The sequence below is a fragment of the Cebidichthys violaceus genome, unplaced genomic scaffold (genome assembly GCF_023349555.1).
Source record: "Cebidichthys violaceus isolate CVI_PGR_0920_01 unplaced genomic scaffold, fCebVio1.0.p SCAF_20, whole genome shotgun sequence".
Taxonomy (NCBI): Eukaryota; Metazoa; Chordata; class Actinopteri; order Perciformes; family Stichaeidae; genus Cebidichthys; species Cebidichthys violaceus.
The window spans coordinates 6,745,010-6,765,185 of NW_027176373.1; the positions used below are offsets into that span (position 1 = coordinate 6,745,010).

General features: G+C 39.9%; 3 protein-coding genes across 5 annotated transcripts in view; 1 reads left to right on the forward strand and 2 right to left on the reverse strand.

Moving 5' to 3' along the window:
- Positions 1–5,279, forward strand: part of mtus2a (microtubule associated tumor suppressor candidate 2a) — a 43,621-nt gene extending 38,342 nt beyond the window's left edge. For 2 of the 3 annotated variants that reach the window (XM_068715907.1, XM_068715908.1), the window contains exons 10-16: positions 269–483; positions 630–735; positions 836–909; positions 1,020–1,118; positions 1,225–1,344; positions 1,448–1,548; positions 1,662–5,279. In XM_068715907.1, coding sequence (XP_068572008.1) covers positions 269–483; positions 630–735; positions 836–909; positions 1,020–1,118; positions 1,225–1,344; positions 1,448–1,548; positions 1,662–2,091 — 1,145 coding nt within the window. In that variant the 3' untranslated portion in view covers positions 2,092–5,279. The remainder of the gene's footprint in view (positions 1–268; positions 484–629; positions 736–835; positions 910–1,019; positions 1,119–1,224; positions 1,345–1,447; positions 1,549–1,661) is intronic. The other variant, XM_068715909.1, reaches the window with a different exon arrangement.
- A 396-nt stretch (positions 5,280–5,675) lies between these two features.
- LOC137876389 (stomatin-like) lies at positions 5,676–10,683 on the reverse strand. Its single transcript, XM_068715910.1, has 7 exons — positions 10,574–10,683; positions 7,965–8,068; positions 7,782–7,854; positions 7,526–7,608; positions 7,234–7,437; positions 6,838–6,972; positions 5,676–6,688 (listed from the first exon to the last, which is right to left on the reverse strand). Exons 1-7 carry the CDS (start codon positions 10,635–10,637, stop codon positions 6,500–6,502), a joined length of 852 nt encoding a protein of 283 aa, XP_068572011.1. The 5' UTR covers positions 10,638–10,683; the 3' UTR covers positions 5,676–6,499.
- A 3,235-nt stretch (positions 10,684–13,918) lies between these two features.
- Positions 13,919–17,668, reverse strand: LOC137876390 (stomatin-like). Its single transcript, XM_068715911.1, has 7 exons — positions 17,528–17,668; positions 15,726–15,829; positions 15,543–15,615; positions 15,286–15,368; positions 14,994–15,197; positions 14,598–14,732; positions 13,919–14,448 (listed from the first exon to the last, which is right to left on the reverse strand). Exons 1-7 carry the CDS (start codon positions 17,589–17,591, stop codon positions 14,260–14,262), a joined length of 852 nt encoding a protein of 283 aa, XP_068572012.1. The 5' UTR covers positions 17,592–17,668; the 3' UTR covers positions 13,919–14,259.
- Between the last annotated feature and the right edge of the window lie 2,508 nt (positions 17,669–20,176).

Consider the following 20,176-nt stretch of genomic DNA (forward strand, 5'->3'; position numbering starts at 1 on the left):
GATGGCTCATTAGTGATTTCAATAAGTAAGATGTTCTAAGAGTTTGAGGGAGCACCCTATAATTCTGCTTTTTTTATTTTAAAATGATTCATAAATCATACTATGAATAAATAACAAAATTAATTCTATATAATTGAAACCCAAATGGAGGTTTCATTCATTTTAATCAAATTAAACCCTGACCCCAGTTTGTATAGTTATGAATGTACAGTAAAATGTCTGCCCTCTCGAAGATAACACACTAAGATACACTCTGCTTCATACACAGCATTCAATTCAGCGCGATGGGAGAGACTCCATCAGGAGAAGACGGCGCTGGAGGAGGCGTTTGAGCGAGAGCTACAGGAGCTGCAGCAGCAGCAGGAGGCAGAGCTGGCTGCTGTGGAGGATGTGCTCAGGAAGTGTCACTCAGCAGAGGCCGAACACCTGAAGGAGGAGCATCGGTCAGAGATGGAGGAGCTGAGGACTCAGCAGCAGGAACAGGTGAAAGAAACATGGGGCATCATGGGAGATGTGTGAAATGATGTGCGCTTTGATAAGATCTGATCTTTTATCACATGATAAACCTTGTCAGTCATTAAAGTTTGTATGTGTGTGTGTGTGTGTGTGTGTGTGTGTGTGTGTGTTAGATGGAGGAGATGACAGTCACCCACCGGGCAGCCTTTCAGGAGCTCAGAGACATGCATAACATTACCATGGCAACACTACATGAGGAGCACGCCCGTACAATGAGAGGTGTGATTTTAGACGTTATTTTAAACACAGTTTGACACCAGCACTGGGAGAAACAAACATAAACTCTCTTTTTCCATTGTGCTTCTGTATCTGTGTGTAGACTTAAGGAAAGCTCATGAGCAACAGAAGATGCTCCTAGAGGAAGATTTTGAGAAACTCAGGCTTTCTCTACAGGTATGTTGCCATAAAAATTACACTTAATGGTTTATTTTTTGGTTGATGCACACTGATATGTACTGAGGCAATGTATGTTATTGTGTTTGTGTGTGTGTATGCTTATCCAGGATCAAGTGGATACTCTCACATTTCAAAACCAGAGTCTGAGGGACAAAGCCAAACGATTTGAGGAGGCTTTGAGGAGGAGTACAGATGAACAGATAGTTGTGAGTTCACCTCCTCTCTAAGATAAATACACAGACACTTACGGACCACTCCCCTAACTTTCTTGTGTCTTGTGTCTTTCTTCATGTGCACACGTGTCTGTAACAGGATGCTTTGGCTCCATACCAGCACATTGAACAAGATCTGAAGAGCTTGAAGGAGGTTGTGGAGATGAAGAACCAGCAGATACACCATCAAGAGAAGAAGATCTCCGATTTGGAGAAAGTGGTAGGCTCAAAACAGCTAACAAACACACACATGCACACTGGTCTGGATACACAAGTGTGTCCGGTGAGTGAAGATTACACTGTGGTTGTATTTCACTTTCGAGCAGGCCCAAAAGAACGTGTTCCTTGAGGAGAAGGTCCAGGTTCTGCAGCAGCAGAATGAAGATCTGAGGGCTCGTATTGATAATAACCTAGTCCTGTCAAGGTAAGACACGTTCAGTCATCATTTAGTCAATCTCTACTTTTCAACCCCCTGATTTAAACTGTACATGCTGCTTTGTGCTAAGGTTAGCTTCCTCCATGCTTTTATCCCTGCAGGCAACTGTCTGAGGAGAACGCCAACCTCCACGATTCAGTCGAGAAGGAGAGCACTGAGAAGAAGCGGCTGAGTCGGAACAACGAGGAGCTCCTGTGGCGTCTGCAGACCAGCCCCCTCATGTCCCCCGCCTCCTCCCCGCTGCATCGCTCCTTCTCCACCTCCCCCGTCCCCTCATCTTCATTCTTCTCCTCCTCACCTGTAGCGGGGTGTGACTCCCCCACCCACTGCTACAGCTGTCCCCAGCAGGCTCAGTACTGCTCCCCGTCCCACAGAGCCGCCACCAATCAAAACGTCTCCCCTGGACCAGGCACGCCAACTCACAGAGCAACAAGCAATCAGAATTACTCCCCTGGCCCGGCCACGCCCACACACAGAGTGACAGCCAATCGCTGTAACTCAGCCGCGTGTCTCAGCTCTTTCCAGAGATAAGCTCACGTCTCTTGCTCTCTCTCTCTCTCTCTCTCTCTCTCTCTCTCTCTCTCTCTCTCTCTCTCTCTCTCTCTCTCTCTTTCTCTCTCTCTCTTTCTCTCTCTCTCTCTTTTATTTTCTTATCTGGCTCATTCTCGTTTATTTCCATAATTCTCCTCCATTTTTGAATGTGAATGCCATTGAAATACATGTTGGAGAAAAACTAGGACTGTAGTCTCAGGACAGTCAGTGTCAAAGCACCAAGGTTAATCTTGAAGCCTCTGCAGCTGGTGGTGTCCATCATGTGAAACATAGCTTTGTACACACAGCCTCATATTGTAATGGAAACTGCAGCTGAGTTCTCTGTCCCTAATCCCAACTTGTTTAACGCAGACTGTACATACTGTATGATAGTGACACAGATGTGTGTCGACATGTAGTGAAAGCTCCCTGCATGAGTAGTCATGAGCCCCGCACAGACCCAAACAATACAGATGGAAAGTAGCACACTCTTGTCACCCCAACACAATACTCTGGTGTGTTTAAAACACGTCCATGTCCTCGATAAAATAAGCTATATACTCTCTCTCTTGTTAGGATCAGTTTCTCATAATCAATTCTTTTCTTTTTTTTATCTGAAAAACATGCCCAACAAAACGCCTTATACTAGTCCTGCCGTCTCACCAGCAGAGAACAACCAACAATTTATTTCATAAAGGACTTTGGATAAAGAATTGGTTTGCAAATCAAGTGAATCTTGGTGTAATCTTTGTAATAGTTGTACTCGTGTGGGACATCCCAACCTGGAACCCGAGCCCTTTTACCTGCAAAATCCAGAGGACTTAATGTTGAAACCTTTGCCAGGTCTTCCTCCAGCATCTCAACACATGATGAGCTACTCTTCACTTTTGGGATCCCTCAGGTCAACTATGTCTGCCATTTTGAATTTACCTCAGCGGGAATGTGCAGTGTGTTGTGTCTGTGGCTCAACAGCAACAACAACAACAACAACAACAAAAACACACAGCTAGCAGGGAGCTCAAAGCTAAGGGGGAAACCTTACACAGGAATCGCTCTTTTTAAATGTTTTTGTGAATTTCTTTTTTAAAAATGTGATGTTTCTATTCATTTTAATTTACATGTATTTTGCTACTTAAGCAAGCATGTACTGTGAAAGTCTTCCAGTCTTAATGTGAAACGTATTATCGCTGTGGTCTGTCTATTTATCAAGTTTGAGGTGGGAAAGTGAACAAACGGGGGAATATGTGACGTACCACAGGAGAGAGGAGATATACTAACTTGTTGTCATCACACATACACAGGTGGTGTTCGGGGGACTGTGCTAGGAAATGGTATATAAGCTACGTAGGTTAAACAAGATACAGGTTAACCCTCGGTTCGCCTCTTTGTGACTGTGTTGCAAAGATAAGTGTCGCCCTTTCTGAACCTCTTCATAACCTCTTCTGATGCTTCGGGTTTCTTTATCTGATCGACACTTTTATCCTTGCAATATAATTCAATACGTTTGCAAGCTACACTTAATTCTCAGTGTGCACGAATATATCGTTCAGGGAATTGTTTTCTAAATTTAGATTAGAAATATTTTTTTTTCCCTTTTGTATAGCTTCTCTACAGAACATTCAACACTCAAGATACTTCCCGAGATAACTTTCCTCTTATATGTAATACAAATAATACAGAAACCAACCTTTGGTATATATAAATGAGAATTATTTTATAGCATATGGATTGTCATAGCTGCTTCCTGTACTGTACTCTACTGACAAACTTACCCTCAGGGTTCTAATCTTTCATCTGGCTTTTTCAATGAAACCTACGGTATTACACAGTGTAATCTCAGTGATCTACCCGCACATTAACGAACAAAGCTGTTCAGACTACACATGTAAATGAGCTTCTGTAAATAAACCAGTATTACTAGTGAGAAGGGATGAGGGTAAGTCTGCGTTGTGTCAGTCGCAGCGACATTGCTAATGGGAGCATGGGTTAGGGTTAGTCATGTTTCTCTGTTAAGTTACAGGTTAAGTAAATGTAACGTTTTACCAGCATGTAAAGGATGACGTTTCTGGTTAGCTGTTTTTTCAGTACAGTAATAGACTTTTAAGTAGATCTTTAATTGCCATACCAGCACTTTTGATGGCCGTGAAAAAGTAAAAATCTTTTCATGGATCTTCAAGATTTTTTGTATGACACGTACACAGGGTTAAACACTCTTAAACGAAAGAATGTTAAATACAGCATAGGATTTGAGAAATGTATCTCAATTCCCACTTATTTTATACCTACACTAATAATTTTTGAGAATGTCTTTGCATAACGATCAATTGTAAGAATATGCTAGTCAGAGTCACTGTGTTTTCGAATGTTTTAGGGTTGCAGTTCACCCACTGTGCATCATTGAATGACTCTTCAGGGTCCTCCTAAAGGTCACTTCAGGTGCAAAAAAACCAAGTCTACAAGGATGCAACAAAAACTACTGTTTACAAATGACAGCGTAAAGTCACAAATTTCATCTTAAATTGATATTTCACTTTTGAATGGACTATGATTTCTAAACAATGAACTGGTAATGACCCTTCAATGTGTCCTGTGGACATCTGTGTCTCACTATGCGCTGAATGTCAAAAATGTAATGACTGCATTTTATACAAGTCATTCATGTGATTTTGTCTGATATAGAAGGACCTCTCGTCTGACCGCTATGTAGCAGCCATTTAATATGTAGCACTTGGTTGAGCCTCCCCACAAGAAACATGTTTATCTAATCCATTAGGGATTGAAGTTCATGTTTAAATGCTGTTGTGGTGAATGTCTCCATCAGCAGAATATTAATTTGTGGAGGTAAGCTATACGACTACCCCTTGTGGATTTGGTCCAGAGACAAAGTTCACTGAATATGTTTCTTCTGGCACTGATTGTAGGGTTGAATGTAAATACATTTACAACATGGGTTGTGTCTTAGTGCATCAACAAAGTAATAGAAGCATGTTTTTCCTGTCTTTGCTAATTCTCTCTCTCTCTCTCTTCTTTTATCTCTCTGCATTTGTGGTGGTCAAATTGTAACCATAGCGTAGGAGGCCTAGAAGACAAGGAACGAGATAGTTCAACATGTAATGTATACAAAGTATGTTGATGCTTTTATTTGTACTTTTTGGGGAGAATACAGTATTAAAAAATATACAAGGAAAGTCATGTGACGTCCGTGTTTTGTTTACTGAAAAGTCTTGCTCTCCATTCAAAAGTTTGTGTGTTTATCTGCTACATGTATTCTGAATACAATGGCTTGTCCTAGTTCACAGCATCCTGTTGATCAAAGTAAAGTTTGGTATAACTACCATGTTTAGAGTTGGTTGGTTTACCCTTTTTGATCAGATCTGTTGTTTTTCTCTTGTCTCTCACTCGTATCTAGCAGCAACACTGAGGTGTTAGGACCTATTGGTGAGTGGTGAAGAGATACAATCACCAACATGTTCTATGACAGTGACAAAAACATATAACCTATAACTAATCCCGCATACATTATATTAGGGATTCAAGATCCGAGGCAACAGAAGCTGTTTGACTAAGAATAAAACGTCAACAAATAGTTTTAAACATTTTACATTTAATTTCAGTATCAAAATATGCAACTGCTCAACATTAAGGCATATGATATGAATGATACATAATAGTTTTAACTACATACATCTAGTATGTTGAAGACATAGAAACTATGCTAATCTACATCACATTGTTAGCAGGACTCGATCACAGCTTGACTACATGTAAACCATAAAGGTGTTTCTACGAAAAAAAATCCTATACCCGCTTTGCGTGAGTCTTCTAATGCTGAAATACATAATACCAAAAACCAGGTTGTCTTTTAAGTATTTATTCTCTGCGCAGAAAAGGTTCAATCATCACAACAGAATGCGTACAGTCTCAGTGAGGAAGAACCTCGAAAAAAGTGAACAAGCTTTCTTTATACAGAATGAGCAAAGGTGGGGGCCGATGGCCGATGTTACAGACGTTTCGGTCAGACTTTTGGTCTCAGACTGATAGGAACAACAAGTGAAAACAATCGGCCAGCAACCAAAACAAGCGGCCCAAAGGCCTTGGCATGGAACATTGTCATACAACACAGTTAGTTATCTATGTGAACAGGCAAGGGAGAATTATTCTTTTGCACAACAGAGACACGGTGAAGTTCAACAAAGTCCAGAGCAAAATGACTTATGCATGAATACAATATACTGAGTAGAAATATATACTACGTAAAAAATGACCATTACATCAGTCTGAAGAAATGTCAACCATACAACAACAGCATCATCTCACGTCCTGAGAGTTTATTCTAGAAATATACCCTGAACCCCTCTAAATCATGTTTAATTTGACAGCAACTTTAGAGGATGAACAAACTAAGGTATCACTTCCGCATGAAGTGAGATATGATGTCCATGGGCAGGGGGAAGATGATGGTGGAGTTCTTCTCTGCTGCGATGGTGTTGAGAGTCTGCAGGTAGCGCAGCTGCAAGGCTGACGGAGACTCTGCGATCACAAGGGACGCCTCCTTCAGGGCACGAGATGCATTCATCTCACCCTCTGCTGCAATCACCTATACGTAGATCAAGAAAGAGATATTAGGTTGGCACACAATAACTAGCATAAAAGTAAACACCTGGATAATAACGTACGTTGTGTTTCACAGTAAGTTATTGTACAACACTGTATGCATGTACTGTGTATGTGTCATCATGTCCTTGCCTTGGCTCTGGCCTCTCGTGAAGCCTCTGCTTCGGCAGCCATGGCTCTCTGCAGCTGATGTGGCAGCTTCACATCTTTAATCTCCACACGTTCCACCTTGATGCCCCAGTTGTCTGTGGCTTCATCCAGGTTGAACTGAAAAAGACAGAAAGGGGAAGTGCTTACTCCTGCAGCTTACACCATAACTGGTTCATTGATTATTCCATACCATCTATTGATGAAATGCACACATCAAGCTGTCCATTAGAGATGAAAAATCAAGAAGAACAAGACAACCAAATGTCTTTTAGAATTTGTTTAAATGATGTGGTGCCCTCCTTTGAAACAACCCCTCAGAAAACACAATGCACATATTATATCTAAGGCCAGAGATGCCAGCCTGAGACTTTCCTGTACCTGCATGCTGTGAGCGATGCCCTCGCGGTCAGACAAGAGCTCAGCCAGGTTCTTAGTCCCCAGGACATTTCTGAGGGTGGTTTGAGCCAGCAGACGGGTGGAGTAGTCAGCATTAGACACGTTGGCCACAGAAGCAATGGGATTACTGACCCGGAAGTACACCACTCCGTCCACCGAAACAGTAACCGAGTCCTTGGTCAGGATCTAGAGTAGTAATACATGGCAGTTTGTTTGTGAGTGTCCACAGATTAGAACTGAAATCAATTTGTCTCGCTCTTTGTGCCAACCCTACCTCTTGTGGTGGGATGTCAAACGAAACTGTTCGCAAATCCACTTTCACAAAGGAGTCAGTGCACGGTAAAATAAAGAAAATTCCTGTGGACAATCAAAAGTTTAAAAAAACAAAACTTTACATTACTATATTGTAGCAATCTGGAAATAACCCCTTTTCTTTTTTTGTTACCACAAATTATATCCCAATCTAGGATTCTTTTTTTTTTGCATTTGGTCAAAAAACTAAAAAAGGCAGAAATTGTTATTGTTTGTACCTGGTCCTTTGGCCTTCCTGTCTGTAATGCGGCCCAGTCTAAAGATGACAGCGCGCTCATACTCCTGAACAATCTGCAGGGAGACCACAGCACAAGCTCCATTAACATTCAAACCTGCAACAAAGGAAATGCCGGTTTCTGCTTTCCAACCCACTGTGCTCATTTTTTTTGTAGTTCACTCACCTTCAGACAAAACCAGACGGTGATGGGGAAGAGGCAAATTGTGAAGATGCCAGACAGAATGACTATGACCCAACCAATGCATCCCAAAGACCCTGTACGTTCAGCTAGAGAGAGAGAGACAACAGTGTCTGTTTAACATTCTGTGAAATCCCTAAAAAACAACATGAAATGGAGAGGAAAGCCTCCAAATTGTAGCCAAGTAAGAGATGTGAAGAAGCAAGAAGAAAAAAGATCTTATAAACTGGGTCATAATGAGGGAAAATATGGAGATCTGCCATACAATCCCAGAAGGTCACTGATCAGAAACCAGTTTAAAAATGACTTTGGAAGTGGAGGCGATGTCTTTTGGTCCTCTGTAACTACACCAGTTAATGAAAGTTTACATCCATTCGACGATACACTATACTATTAATATTGTCCTGGAAATCAGATTAGAACATTAGTTTGAATCCATATTAATTAATCGTTTTTTAAGCTTAGATATAACACTGATACTGGCAGTTTATACACAGAGAGACTCTCACACAAAAGAGTGCAAACCGCTATTGGTCATGTAAGCTGAAGTGTGGGAAAGGTGTGCGTGTCGTATCAGGTCATAGTTTCCATGTATTTCAGTCGTTATCTGTGCCTGTTTTGCAATAAAGCCTTTACATGTCGCACTTTAACCCTCCTGTTATGTTCGTTTTTAGGTACAGCCATAATGTTCGCGGGTCAATTTGACCCGGTGCATGTTTAATCATCCAAAAGTGGTCAGAAACAAAAAAATCCTAATAAATATAGTTTGTACTTCATCACCAACTCCCTTACTAACAATTCAATCAGTATTTAGTGGAATGTAGTTGTTCACCCCTCCATAGATCTTAGTTCAATTAGGATAACCCACTCATTTTCATGAAAAATACATGTTCAAACATTTCTTTTGGTACTTTGGAAAAACCTAGATATAAATTGCATTAGTCTACCATAACATGTATTTATTTCTAAATTTTTTGTACATTTTGAAACTTTCTTTTTTTCATGGGGTGATGTAGATAAATAGAGATGAGACACCTCTGCTGTTCAGGGTCATATTGACCCGCTCACTCAAAATCAAGCCAAATAAATACAAAAGGATTTGTATTGAAAGTAAACTTCATTTATGTTCATTCATAGTGTTAAGAAACATAAATTTACAAAAATGAAAAAGAGATGAGCACAATGAACAAGGTGTGTGTGTGTTTGTGTGATTGTGTTTCCTCATTTCCTCGTTTCCTCATCTGATGGTTCATAATCAGTACCATTATAATCTGAATTGACCTCAAGATGATCTTCATCTTCAGACACATCCTCCTCTATTTCACTGTCGTGATCAAGGATGTGCTCCAGAGCCTCCAGGGCGGTCATCCTTTGTTTCTGTTGCTCATGTTGTCCTACAGTATTCTGCTGTGTTGTATGCATCTGCAGAGTGTAATGTTGGTAGGACTCTCAAGCAACCCTCCCCTGCTAAGTGTGGGTGGAGCTTATAAAAGGTTCCCGTCAAAATAGTATCCGTATTTCTCGCACAGGTGGGGTAGTGAGAAAGAGTGTGTGTGCGTGTGTGTGTGTGTGTGTGTGTGTGTGTGTGTGTGTGTGTGTGTGTGTGTGTGTGTGAGAAATGGGGTGAAACATGGTGGGAGGGAGTAAGAAATACTTTGTCTCACGTTTTCAAAGAAATAAATAGTCTAAACTTGACACTTCTGACCCCTTATAGCCTCCATTTTCACTGCCGGGTCAAATTGATCTGAACATCATCTCTGTTATAGAAACCTGCAGGGGGTGGTTGCAAATGCATGATATTTTGTATTTATTTTTTAAACGTTGATTACACTAATTAAGGCAAGCAGAAGAAGTTTCATACAGAAAAAGTACTTTAAAATATTTTTTCTAGATTTTCAAACTTTGAAACGTGTCAATTTAACATAGGATGTCAAATAGGATAGTCACATAGGATGCTGATTATATTTACATTTTCAAAAAGCTTCAACCATGTGTGTTTTTGTATTGCTTGTCTTGTCATTTGCTTTGTCTTAGTGTCATTATAAGCAACAGTATTCTGTTTCTAGGTCAAACCACAATGCAGTTTCCTGTTGTTGAACTAAAGGACATTTTACTGCCGCACTACACTGCTAAGGAGCATTAGTGCACATTAGCGAGTCTTGCAAATTCATTTCTCCTGTTTCATGTGATCTAGAATAGTTACTGGAAAAAAGCAATACATATTTTTTGAGGATTGCTACAATACTATAACCATAGCTTACATTGCGCCGATCTTCATTATGTCTGTATATTTTTTCAATAAAAAAAACACTAAAACCTATTTGGATGGAAGAAATTGTAAACAATACACAAATTATGTCCACATAATCTGTGCACCCAATTCATGTAATTGCACTGCCTCACCAACAAACACCTGAGTGAAAGAGGATGCATGTAAATAAGAGTACACACCTCCTTTGTTGATATACGCTTTAAACATTGAACTGTAAGCCTGACAATCTGCTGCTGGTAATATCTTACTTTTTAACACAACCAGTCATGTAGCATTAAAGCTCAGAAGAAAAGACATTAAAAAGAAATATGGTCAATCTTACATATTAAATCGTCTTTGCTCATTCCTCTTCTCTTCTGGCTTTCCACTTGGCCTTCCATTTCCATGCTGGTTAGAACTGAGAGGGAAGTGTGTTGAGTTTGTTGAAGTGTGTCTGAATAGGTGGAAGTCACCCAGCCTTTTAAAGGTGTAATGCCGGATTATAACAGCTCAGAGAAGGTGTGGCTCCTACTCTGAGTTGATCATTAACAAAGTACAATTACCATGATGCTAATAGATAACTGGATAATCTCAGTGCTGTTGCACTGAACCATACAATACCAACCAATTAAACAGAGAACACAATGTGTATGTAATGTATTGCCATTTCTCTGAAGCAGAAGCAACTTTCCCTCTTTTCAATTCCTACTAATGAAGAACTATTACCCAATCTTAAATTTGTTTTGAAGAGAATCAAAGTTATCAATGTTACATGAACAATTCAATACCTGCAAGTCCCATCACAAATCCATAGAAAGAACAAAAGAAAAGAAAAACCAAACAAAGAGAGGATAGGGGATATTCAACATTTCTGTTAAATAGACATAATTTGATGATTGGAATGAACAAAAAGCTTCTACACTTGTTGTAGTACATGGGGACATGTTTGTTACTGTTGCATGAATGACACTAGTTTCCTTAAGAATAAATAGCAAGGTGGAATAACTACTTATATATATATATATATATATATATATATATATATATATATAAATTACTTACTGAAGATACAGAAACCAAATAAATGTATCGTAATTATATATACAATTATATTAGGGATAAAAAAGTTGGCTACAATGGACACAAACTGGAATAATGGAAAATGCTCCAGTGAGATCCCATGACTGGGTGTGTCTTTCTTCATGTGCACACGTGTCTGTAACAGGATGCTTTGGCTCCATACCAGCACATTGAACAAGATCTGAAGAGCTTGAAGGACGTTGTGGAGATGAAGAACCAGCAGATACATCATCAAGAGAAGAAGATCTCCGATCTGGAGAAAGTGGAAGGCTCAAAACAGCTAACAAACACACACATGCACACTGGTCTGGATACACAAGTGTGTCCGGTGAGTGAAGATTACACTGTGGTTGTATTTCACTTTCGAGCAGGCCCAAAAGAATGTGTTCCTTGAGGAGAAGGTCCAGGTTCTGCAGCAGCAGAATGAAGATCTGAGGGCTCGTATTGATAATAACCTAGTCCTGTCAAGGTAAGACACGTTCAGTCATCATTTAGTCAATCTCTACTTTTCAACCCCCTGATTTAAACTGTACATGCTGCTTTGTGCTAAGGTTAGCTTCCTCCGTGATTTTATCCCTGCAGGCAACTGTCTGAGGAGAACGCCAACCTCCACGATTCAGTCTAGAAGGCAAGTTTATTTGTATAGCATATTTCAACAACAAGGCAATTCAAAGTGCTTCACATAAAACCATTAAAAACATCAAAACATAAGGTAAAAGAAAAGGAGATTTAAAAATAATTAAGAACATTGATTGAAACATTAAAAACAGTCATTAAAACACTAAAAAGCAGTGTAAGAAACAAAATACAGTAGTAGTAAAATACAGATATTGATTAATATCCTTGAATCTGGTTCAATTAAAGGCAGCAGCCAACAGAAAAGTCTTCAGTCTTGATTTAAAGGAGCTGAGGGTCTCTGCAGACCTGTAGCTTTCTGGGACTTTGTTCCAGATATGTGGAGCAGAAAAAATGAACACTGCTTCTTCATGTTTGGTTCTGACTCTGGGAACAGAAAGTAGACCGGTCCCAGACGACCTGAGGGGTCGGGATGGTTCATAAGGTAGCAGCAGATCAGAGATGTATTTTGGCCCTAAACCATTCAGTGCTTTATAAACCAACAGCAGGATTTTAAAGTCAATTCTTTGTTGGACAGGAAGCCAGTGCAAAGACCTCAGAACTGGAGTGTTGTGATCCACTTTCTTGGTCATAGTGAGGACTCGAGCTGCAGCGTTCTGAATTACTTTTTACAGAGACCTGTAAACACGCCATTACAGTAGTTGAGTACTGAAGATAAATGCACGGACAAGTTTTTCCAAATCCTGTTGAGAAATAAGTCCTTTCTCCTTTTCCTTTATATATTCTTCAGGTGATAGTAGGCTGATTTTGTAATTGTCTTGATATGGCTATTCAGGTTGAGGTCTGAATCCATAACTACATCTAGATTGGTTTGTAGTTTTTAACATCAGTGATTGAAGCTGAGCGCTGACTTTCAACCGTTCATCCTTGGTACCAAAAACAATGACTTCTGTTTTATCTTTGTTTAATTGAGAAGGAGAGCACTGAGAAGAAGCGGGTGAGTCGGAACTGAGGAGCTTCTGTGGCATCTCATGTCCCCCGCCTCCTCCCCGCTGCATTGCTCCTTCTCCACCTCCCCCGTCCCCTCATCTTCATTCTTCTCCTCCTCACCTGTAGCGGGGGTGTGACTCCCCCACCCACTGCTATGGCTGTCCCCAGCAGGCTCAGTACTGCTCCCCGTCCCACAGAGCCGCCATCAGTCAAAACGTCCAGGGGATTGAAACGCCCATGTTCATGTTTAAATGCTGTTGTGGTGAATGTCTCCATCAGCAGAATATTAATTTGTGGAGGTAAGCTATACGACTTCCCCTTGTGGATTTGGTCCAGAGACAAAGTTCACTGAATATGTTTCTTCTGGCACTGATTGTATTGTTGAATGTAAATACATTTACAACATGGGTTGTGTCTTAGTGCATCAACAAAGTAATAGAAGCATGTTTTTCCTGTCTTTGCTAATTCTCTCTCTCTCTCTCTTCTTTTATCTCTCTGCATTTGTGGTGGTCAAATTGTAACCGTAGCGTAGGAGGCCTAGAAGACAAGGAACGAGATAGTTCAACATGTAATGTATACAAAGTATGTTGATGCTTTTATTTGTACTTTTTGGGGAGAATACAGTATTAAAAAATATACAAGGAAAGTCATGTGACGTCCGTGTTTCATTTACTGAAAAGTCTTGCTCTCCATTCAAAAGTTTGTGTGTTTATCTGCTACATGTATTCTGAATACAATGGCTTGTTCTAGTTCACAGCATCCTGTTGATCAAAGTAAAGTTTGGTATAACTACCATGTTTAGAGTTGGTTGGTTTACCCTTTTTGATCAGATCTGTTGTTTTTCTCTTGTCTCTCACTCATATCTAGCGACAACACTGAGGTGTTAGGACCTATTGGTGAGTGGTGAAGAGATACAATCACCAACATGTTCTATGACAGTGACAAAAACATATAACCTATAACTAATCCCGCATACATTATATTAGGGATTCAAGATCCGAGGCAACAGAAGCTGTTTGACTAAGAATAAAACGTCAACAAATAGTTTTAAACATTTTACATTTAATTTCAGTATCAAAATATGCAACTGCTCAACATTAAGGCATATGATACGAATGATACATAATAGTTTTAACTACATACATCTAGTATGTTGAAGACATAGAAACTATGCTAATCTACATCACATTGTTAGCAGGACTCGATCACAGCTTGACTACATGTAAACCATAAAGGTGTTTCTATGATCAGTCTGAAGAAATGTCAACCATACAACAACAGCATCATCTCACGTCCTGAGAGTTTATTCTAGAAATATACCCTGAACCCCTCTAAATCATGTTTAATTTGACAGCAACTTTAGAGGATGAACAAACTAAGGTATCACTTCCGCATGAAGTGAGATATGATGTCCATGGGCAGGGGGAAGATGATGGTGGAGTTCTTCTCTGCTGCGATGGTGTTGAGAGTCTGCAGGTAGCGCAGCTGCAAGGCTGACGGAGACTCTGCGATCACAAGGGACGCCTCCTTCAGGGCACGAGATGCATTCATCTCACCCTCTGCTGCAATCACCTATACGTAGATCAAGAAAGAGATATTAGGTTGGCACACAATAACTAGCCTAAAAGTAAACACCTGGATAATAACGTACGTTGTGTTTCACAGTAAGTTATTGTACAACACTGTATGCATGTACTGTGTATGTGTCATCATGTCCTTGCCTTGGCTCTGGCCTCTCGTGAAGCCTCTGCTTCGGCAGCCATGGCTCTCTGCAGCTGATGTGGCAGCTTCACATCTTTAATCTCCACACGTTCCACCTTGATGCCCCAGTTGTCTGTGGCTTCATCCAGGTTGAACTGAAAAAGATAGAAAGGGGAAGTGCTTACTCCTGCAGCTTACACCATAACTGGTTCATTGATTATTCCATACCATCTATTGATGAAATGCACACATCAAGCTGTCCATTAGAGATGAAAAATCAAGAAGAACAAGACAACCAAATGTCTTTTAGAATTTGTTTAAATGATGTGGTGCCCTCCTTTGAAACAACCCCTCAGAAAACACAATGCACATATTATATCTAAGGCCAGAGATGCCAGCCTGAGACTTTCCTGTACCTGCATGCTGTGAGCGATGCCCTCGCGGTCAGACAAGAGCTCAGCCAGGTTCTTAGTCCCCAGGACATTTCTGAGGGTGGTTTGAGCCAGCAGACGGGTGGAGAAGTCAGCATTAGACACGTTGGCCACAGAAGCAATGGGGTCACTGACCCGAAAGTACACCACTCCGTCCACCGAAACAGTAACCGAGTCCTTGGTCAGGATCTAGAGTAGTAATACATGGCAGTTTGTTTGTAAGTGTCCACAGATTAGAACTGAAATCAATTTGTCTCGCTCTTTGTGCCAACCCTACCTCTTGTGGTGGGATGTCAAACGAAACTGTTCGCAAATCCACTTTCACAAAGGAGTCAGTGCACGGTAAAATAAAGAAAATTCCTGTGGACAATCAAAAGTTTAAAAAAACAAAACTTTACATTACTATATTGTAGCAATCTGGAAATAACCCCTTTTCTTTTTTTGTTACCACAAATTATATCCCAATCTAGGATTCTTTTTTTTTTTGCATTTGGTCAAAAAACTAAAAAAGGCAGAAATTGTTATTGTTTGTACCTGGTCCTTTGGCCTTCCTGTCTGTAATGCGGCCCAGTCTAAAGATGACAGCGCGCTCATACTCCTGAACAATCTGCAGGGAGACCACAGCACAAGCTCCATTAACATTCAAACCTGCAACAAAGGAAATGCCGGTTTCTGCTTTCCAACCCACTGTGCTCATTTTTTTTGTAGTTCACTCACCTTCAGACAAAACCAGACGGTGATGGGGAAGAGGCAAATTGTGAAGATGCCAGACAGAATGACTATGACCCAACCAATGCATCCCAAAGACCCTGTACGTTCAGCTAGAGAGAGAGAGACAACAGTGTCTGTTTAACATTCTGTGAAATCCCTAAAAAACAACATGAAATGGAGAGGAAAGCCTCCAAATTGTAGCCAAGTAAGAGATGTGAAGAAGCAAGAAGAAAAAAGATCTTATAAACTGGGTCATAATGAGGGAAAATATGGAGATCTGCCATACAATCCCAGAAGGTCACTGATCAGAAACCAGTTTAAAAATGACTTTGGAAGTGGAGGCGATGTCTTTTGGTCCTCTGTAACTACACCAGTTAATGAAAGTTTACATCCATTCGACGATACACTATACTATTAATATTGTCCTGGAAATCAGATTAGAACATTGGTTTGAATCCATATCAATTAATCGTTTTTTAAGCTTAGATATAACACTGATACTGGCAGTTTACACACAGAGAGACTCACACAAAAGAGTGCAAACAATAAAATGTTTACCCATGCAACATGATCTCTGGAGTACTGCGTTGGTCATGTAAGCTGAAGTGTGGGAAAGGTGTGCGTGTCGTATCAGGTCATAGTTTCCATGTATTTCAGTCGTTATCTGTGCCTGTTTTGCAATAAAGCCTTTACATGTCGCACTTTAAGGTTCATACCTCAGCAGCCTGCAGTATTACAGTCAGAGGATGCTGATTATATTTAAATTTTCAAAAAGCTTCAATCATGTGTGTTTTTGTATTGCTTGTCTTGTCATTTGCTTTGTCTTAGTGTCATTATAAGCAACAGCATTCTGTTTCTAGGTCAAACCACAATGCAGTTTCCTGTTGTTGAACTAAAGGACATTTTACTGCCGCACTACACTGCTAAGGAGCATTAGTGCACATTAGCGAGTCTTGCAAATTCATTTCTCCTGTTTCATGTGATCTAGAATAGTTACTGGAAAAAAGCAATACATATTTTTTGAGGATTGCTACAATACTATAACCATAGCTTACATTGCGCTGATCTTCATTATGTCTGTATATTTTTTCAATAAAATAGGTTTAAAAAATAAAAAAAACACTAAAACCTATTTGGATGGAAGAAATTATAAACAATACACAAATTATGTCCACATAATCTGTGCACCCAATTCATGTAATTGCACTGCCTCACCAACAAACACCTGAGTGAAAGAGGATGCATGTAAATGATGTGTACACTATCTCTGTCACACAATCCTGTCCAACAGGTTGGTGGTGCATACAAAGACGAGTGAAATGATGATAATATGAAAGCGAGTTGTTATCAGCAAACCAAATAAAAGGGACAATTACACAAACGCTGTCTGTGTGACATGACAGCTCCTTGTTCCCCTGACTTCACAGAGCACGGACACACACAAACACTCAGAGTCACATGCTTTTGGGACTCTTATCTCAGTAGCATGTGATTTCTGTCTCTATGACGACAGAGTACTTTGCCCTCGCCTCTCTGGCTACATTCTAACCTACACAGGTGAGCTCCTACGTATATACATCACACATAATACCCTCCTGCTCACACAACAATGTAATGGTATCGTACAATCAACACAGAACTCATGTTTCATGGAAGAGTAAACACCTCCTTTGTTGATATACGCTTTAAACATTGAACTGTAAGCCTGACAATCTGCTGCTGGTAATATCTTACTTTTTAACACAACCAGTCATGTAGCATTAAAGCTCAGAAGAAAAGACATTAAAAAGAAATATGGTCGATCTTACATATTAAATCGTCTTTGCTCATTCCTCTTCTCTTCTGGCTTTCCACTTGGTCTTCCATTTCCATGTGCTGGTTAGAACTGAGAGGGAAGTGTGTTGAGTTTGTTGAAGTGTGTCTGAATAGGTGGAAGTCACCCAGCCTTTTAAAGGTGTAATGCCGGATTATAACAGCTCAGAGAAGGTGTGGCTCCTACTCTGAGTTGATCATTAACAAAGTACAATTACCATGATGCTAATAGATAACTGCATAATCTCAGTGCCGTTGCACTGAACCTTACAATACCACCCCAATTAAACAGAACATTATGTTTATGTATTATGTAATGTATTGCCATTTCTCTGAAGCAGAAGCAAATAATGCAATGCTCTACATTCCCTCTTTTCACTTTCTACTAGAATGAGGAACTATTACCCAATCTTAAATTTAGCTAACTTTACTTACTTTTTGAAGAGAATGAGGGTTATCGATGTTTTATAAACAATTCAATAACTACAAGTCCCATCTCAAATCCATAGAAAGAACCAAACAAAGAGAGGATAGGGGATATTCAACATTTCTGTTAAATAGACGGAATTTGATGATTGGAATGAACAAAAAGCTTCTACACTTGTTGTAGTACATGGGGACATGTTTGTTACTGTTGCATGAATGACACTAGTTTCCTTAAGAATAAATAGCAAGGGGAAATAACTACTATATATATATATATATATATATATATGTATATATATATATATATATGTATATATGTGTGTGTGTGTGTGTGTGTGTGTGTGTGTGTGTGTGTGTGTGTGTGTGTGTGTGTGTGTGTGTGTGTGTGTGTGTGTGTGTGTGTGTGTGTGTATACAGTTGTGGTCAAAAGTTTACATACACTTGTAAAGAACATAATGTCATGGCTCTCTTGAGTTTCCCCGTTATTTCTACAACTCTGATTTTTCTCGGATAGAGTGATTGGAACAGATACTTCTTTGTCACAAAAAACATTCATGAAGTTTGGTTCTTTCATGACTTTATTATGGGTTAACAGAAAAAGTGATCAAATCTGCTGGGTCAAAGATATACATACAGCAGTGCTAATATTTGGTTACATGTCCCTTGGCCATTTTCACTTCAATTAGGCGCTTTTGGTAGCCATCCACAAGCTTCTGGCAAGCTTCTCGTTGAATCTTTGACCACTCCTCTTGACAGAATTGGTGCAGTTCAGTTAAATTTGATGGCTTTCTGACATAGACTTGTTTCTTCAGCATTGTCCACATGTTCTCAATTGGATTTAAGTCAGGACTTTGGGAAGGCCATTCTAAAACCCTAATTCTAGCCTGATTTAGCCATTCCATTACCACTTTTGATGTGTGTTTGGGGTCATTGTCCTGTTGGAACACCCAACTGCGCCCAAGACCCAACCTTCGGGCTGATGATTTTAGGTTATCTTGAAGAATTTGAAGGTAATCCTCCTTCTTCATTATCCCATTTACTCTCTGTAAAGCGCCAGTTCCATTGGCAGCAAAACAGCCCCACAGCATAATACTACCACCACCGTGCTTGACGGTAGGCATGGTGTTCTTGGGGTTAAAGGCCTCACCTTTTCTCCTCCAAACATATTGCTGGGCATTGTGGCCAAACAGCTCGATTTTTGTTTCGTCTGACCACAGAACTTTCCTCCAGAAGGTCTTATCTTTGTCCATGTGATCAGCAGCAAACTTCAGTCGAGCCTTAAGGTGCCGCTTTTGGAGCAAGGGCTTCCTTCTTGCACGGCAGCCTCTCAGTCCATGGAGATGCAAAACACGCTTGACTGTGGACACTGACACCTGTGTTCCAGCAGCTTCTAATTCTTGGCAGATCTGCTTTTTGGTGGTTCTCGGTTGACTCTTCACCCTCCTGACCAATTTTCTCTCAGCAGCAGGTGTTAGCTTGCGTTGTCTTCCTGATCGTGGCAGTGACAAAACAGTGCCATGCACTTTATACTTACAAACAATTGTTTGCACTGTTGCTCTTGGGACCTGCAGCTGCTTTGAAATGGCTCCAAGTGACTTTCCTGACTTCTTCAAGTCAATGATTCGCTTTTTCAGATCCATGCTGAGCTCCTTTGACTTTCCCATTGTAGCGTTTGTATCCAATGAGCCCTATTTAAATGGCCTCAGAGAAGTCACCAGCTGTAGTCACTCATAATCACTCACAAGAAGTTAAGAGGCCATGCTATGAAGCTCATTTCATTGACACAACTTTCTAAGTCACCAAAATTGCTAATTCATGTTGCTGTATGTATATTTTTGACCCAGCAGATTTTGTCACTTTTTCTGTTAACCCATAATAAAGTCATGAAAGAACCAAACTTCATGAATGTTTTTTGTGACAAAGAAGTATCTGTTCCAATCACTCTATCAGAGAAAAATCAGAGTTGTAGAAATAACTGGAAACTCAAGAGAGCCATGACATTATGTTCTTTACAAGTGTATGTAAACTTTTGACCACAACTGTGTATATATATATATATATATATATATATATATATATATATATATATATACACACACACACACACACACACACACATATATATATATATATATATATATACACACACATATATACATATATACACACATATATATAGTAGTTATTTCCCCTTGCTATTACATATATATATATATATA

Bases quoted from the DNA above. Each gene is read 5' to 3' on its own strand.
- LOC137876389 (XM_068715910.1), bottom strand. From the start codon at position 10,637: ATGGAAATGGAAGGCCAAGTGGAAAGCCAGAAGAGAAGAGGAATGAGC. The intron at 8,069-10,573 runs GTAAGATTGACC...CTCTCTCTCTAG, and splicing joins GAGCAAAGACGATTTAATAT to CTGAACGTACAGGGTCTTTG. The intron at 7,609-7,781 runs GTACAAACAATA...GATTGTCCACAG, and splicing joins CAGGAAGGCCAAAGGACCAG to GAATTTTCTTTATTTTACCG.
- LOC137876390 (XM_068715911.1), bottom strand. From the start codon at position 17,591: ATGGAAATGGAAGACCAAGTGGAAAGCCAGAAGAGAAGAGGAATGAGC. The intron at 15,198-15,285 runs GTAGGGTTGGCA...TTACTACTCTAG, and splicing joins TTGACATCCCACCACAAGAG to ATCCTGACCAAGGACTCGGT. The intron at 14,449-14,597 runs GCAAGGACATGA...ATCTACGTATAG, and splicing joins CACGAGAGGCCAGAGCCAAG to GTGATTGCAGCAGAGGGTGA.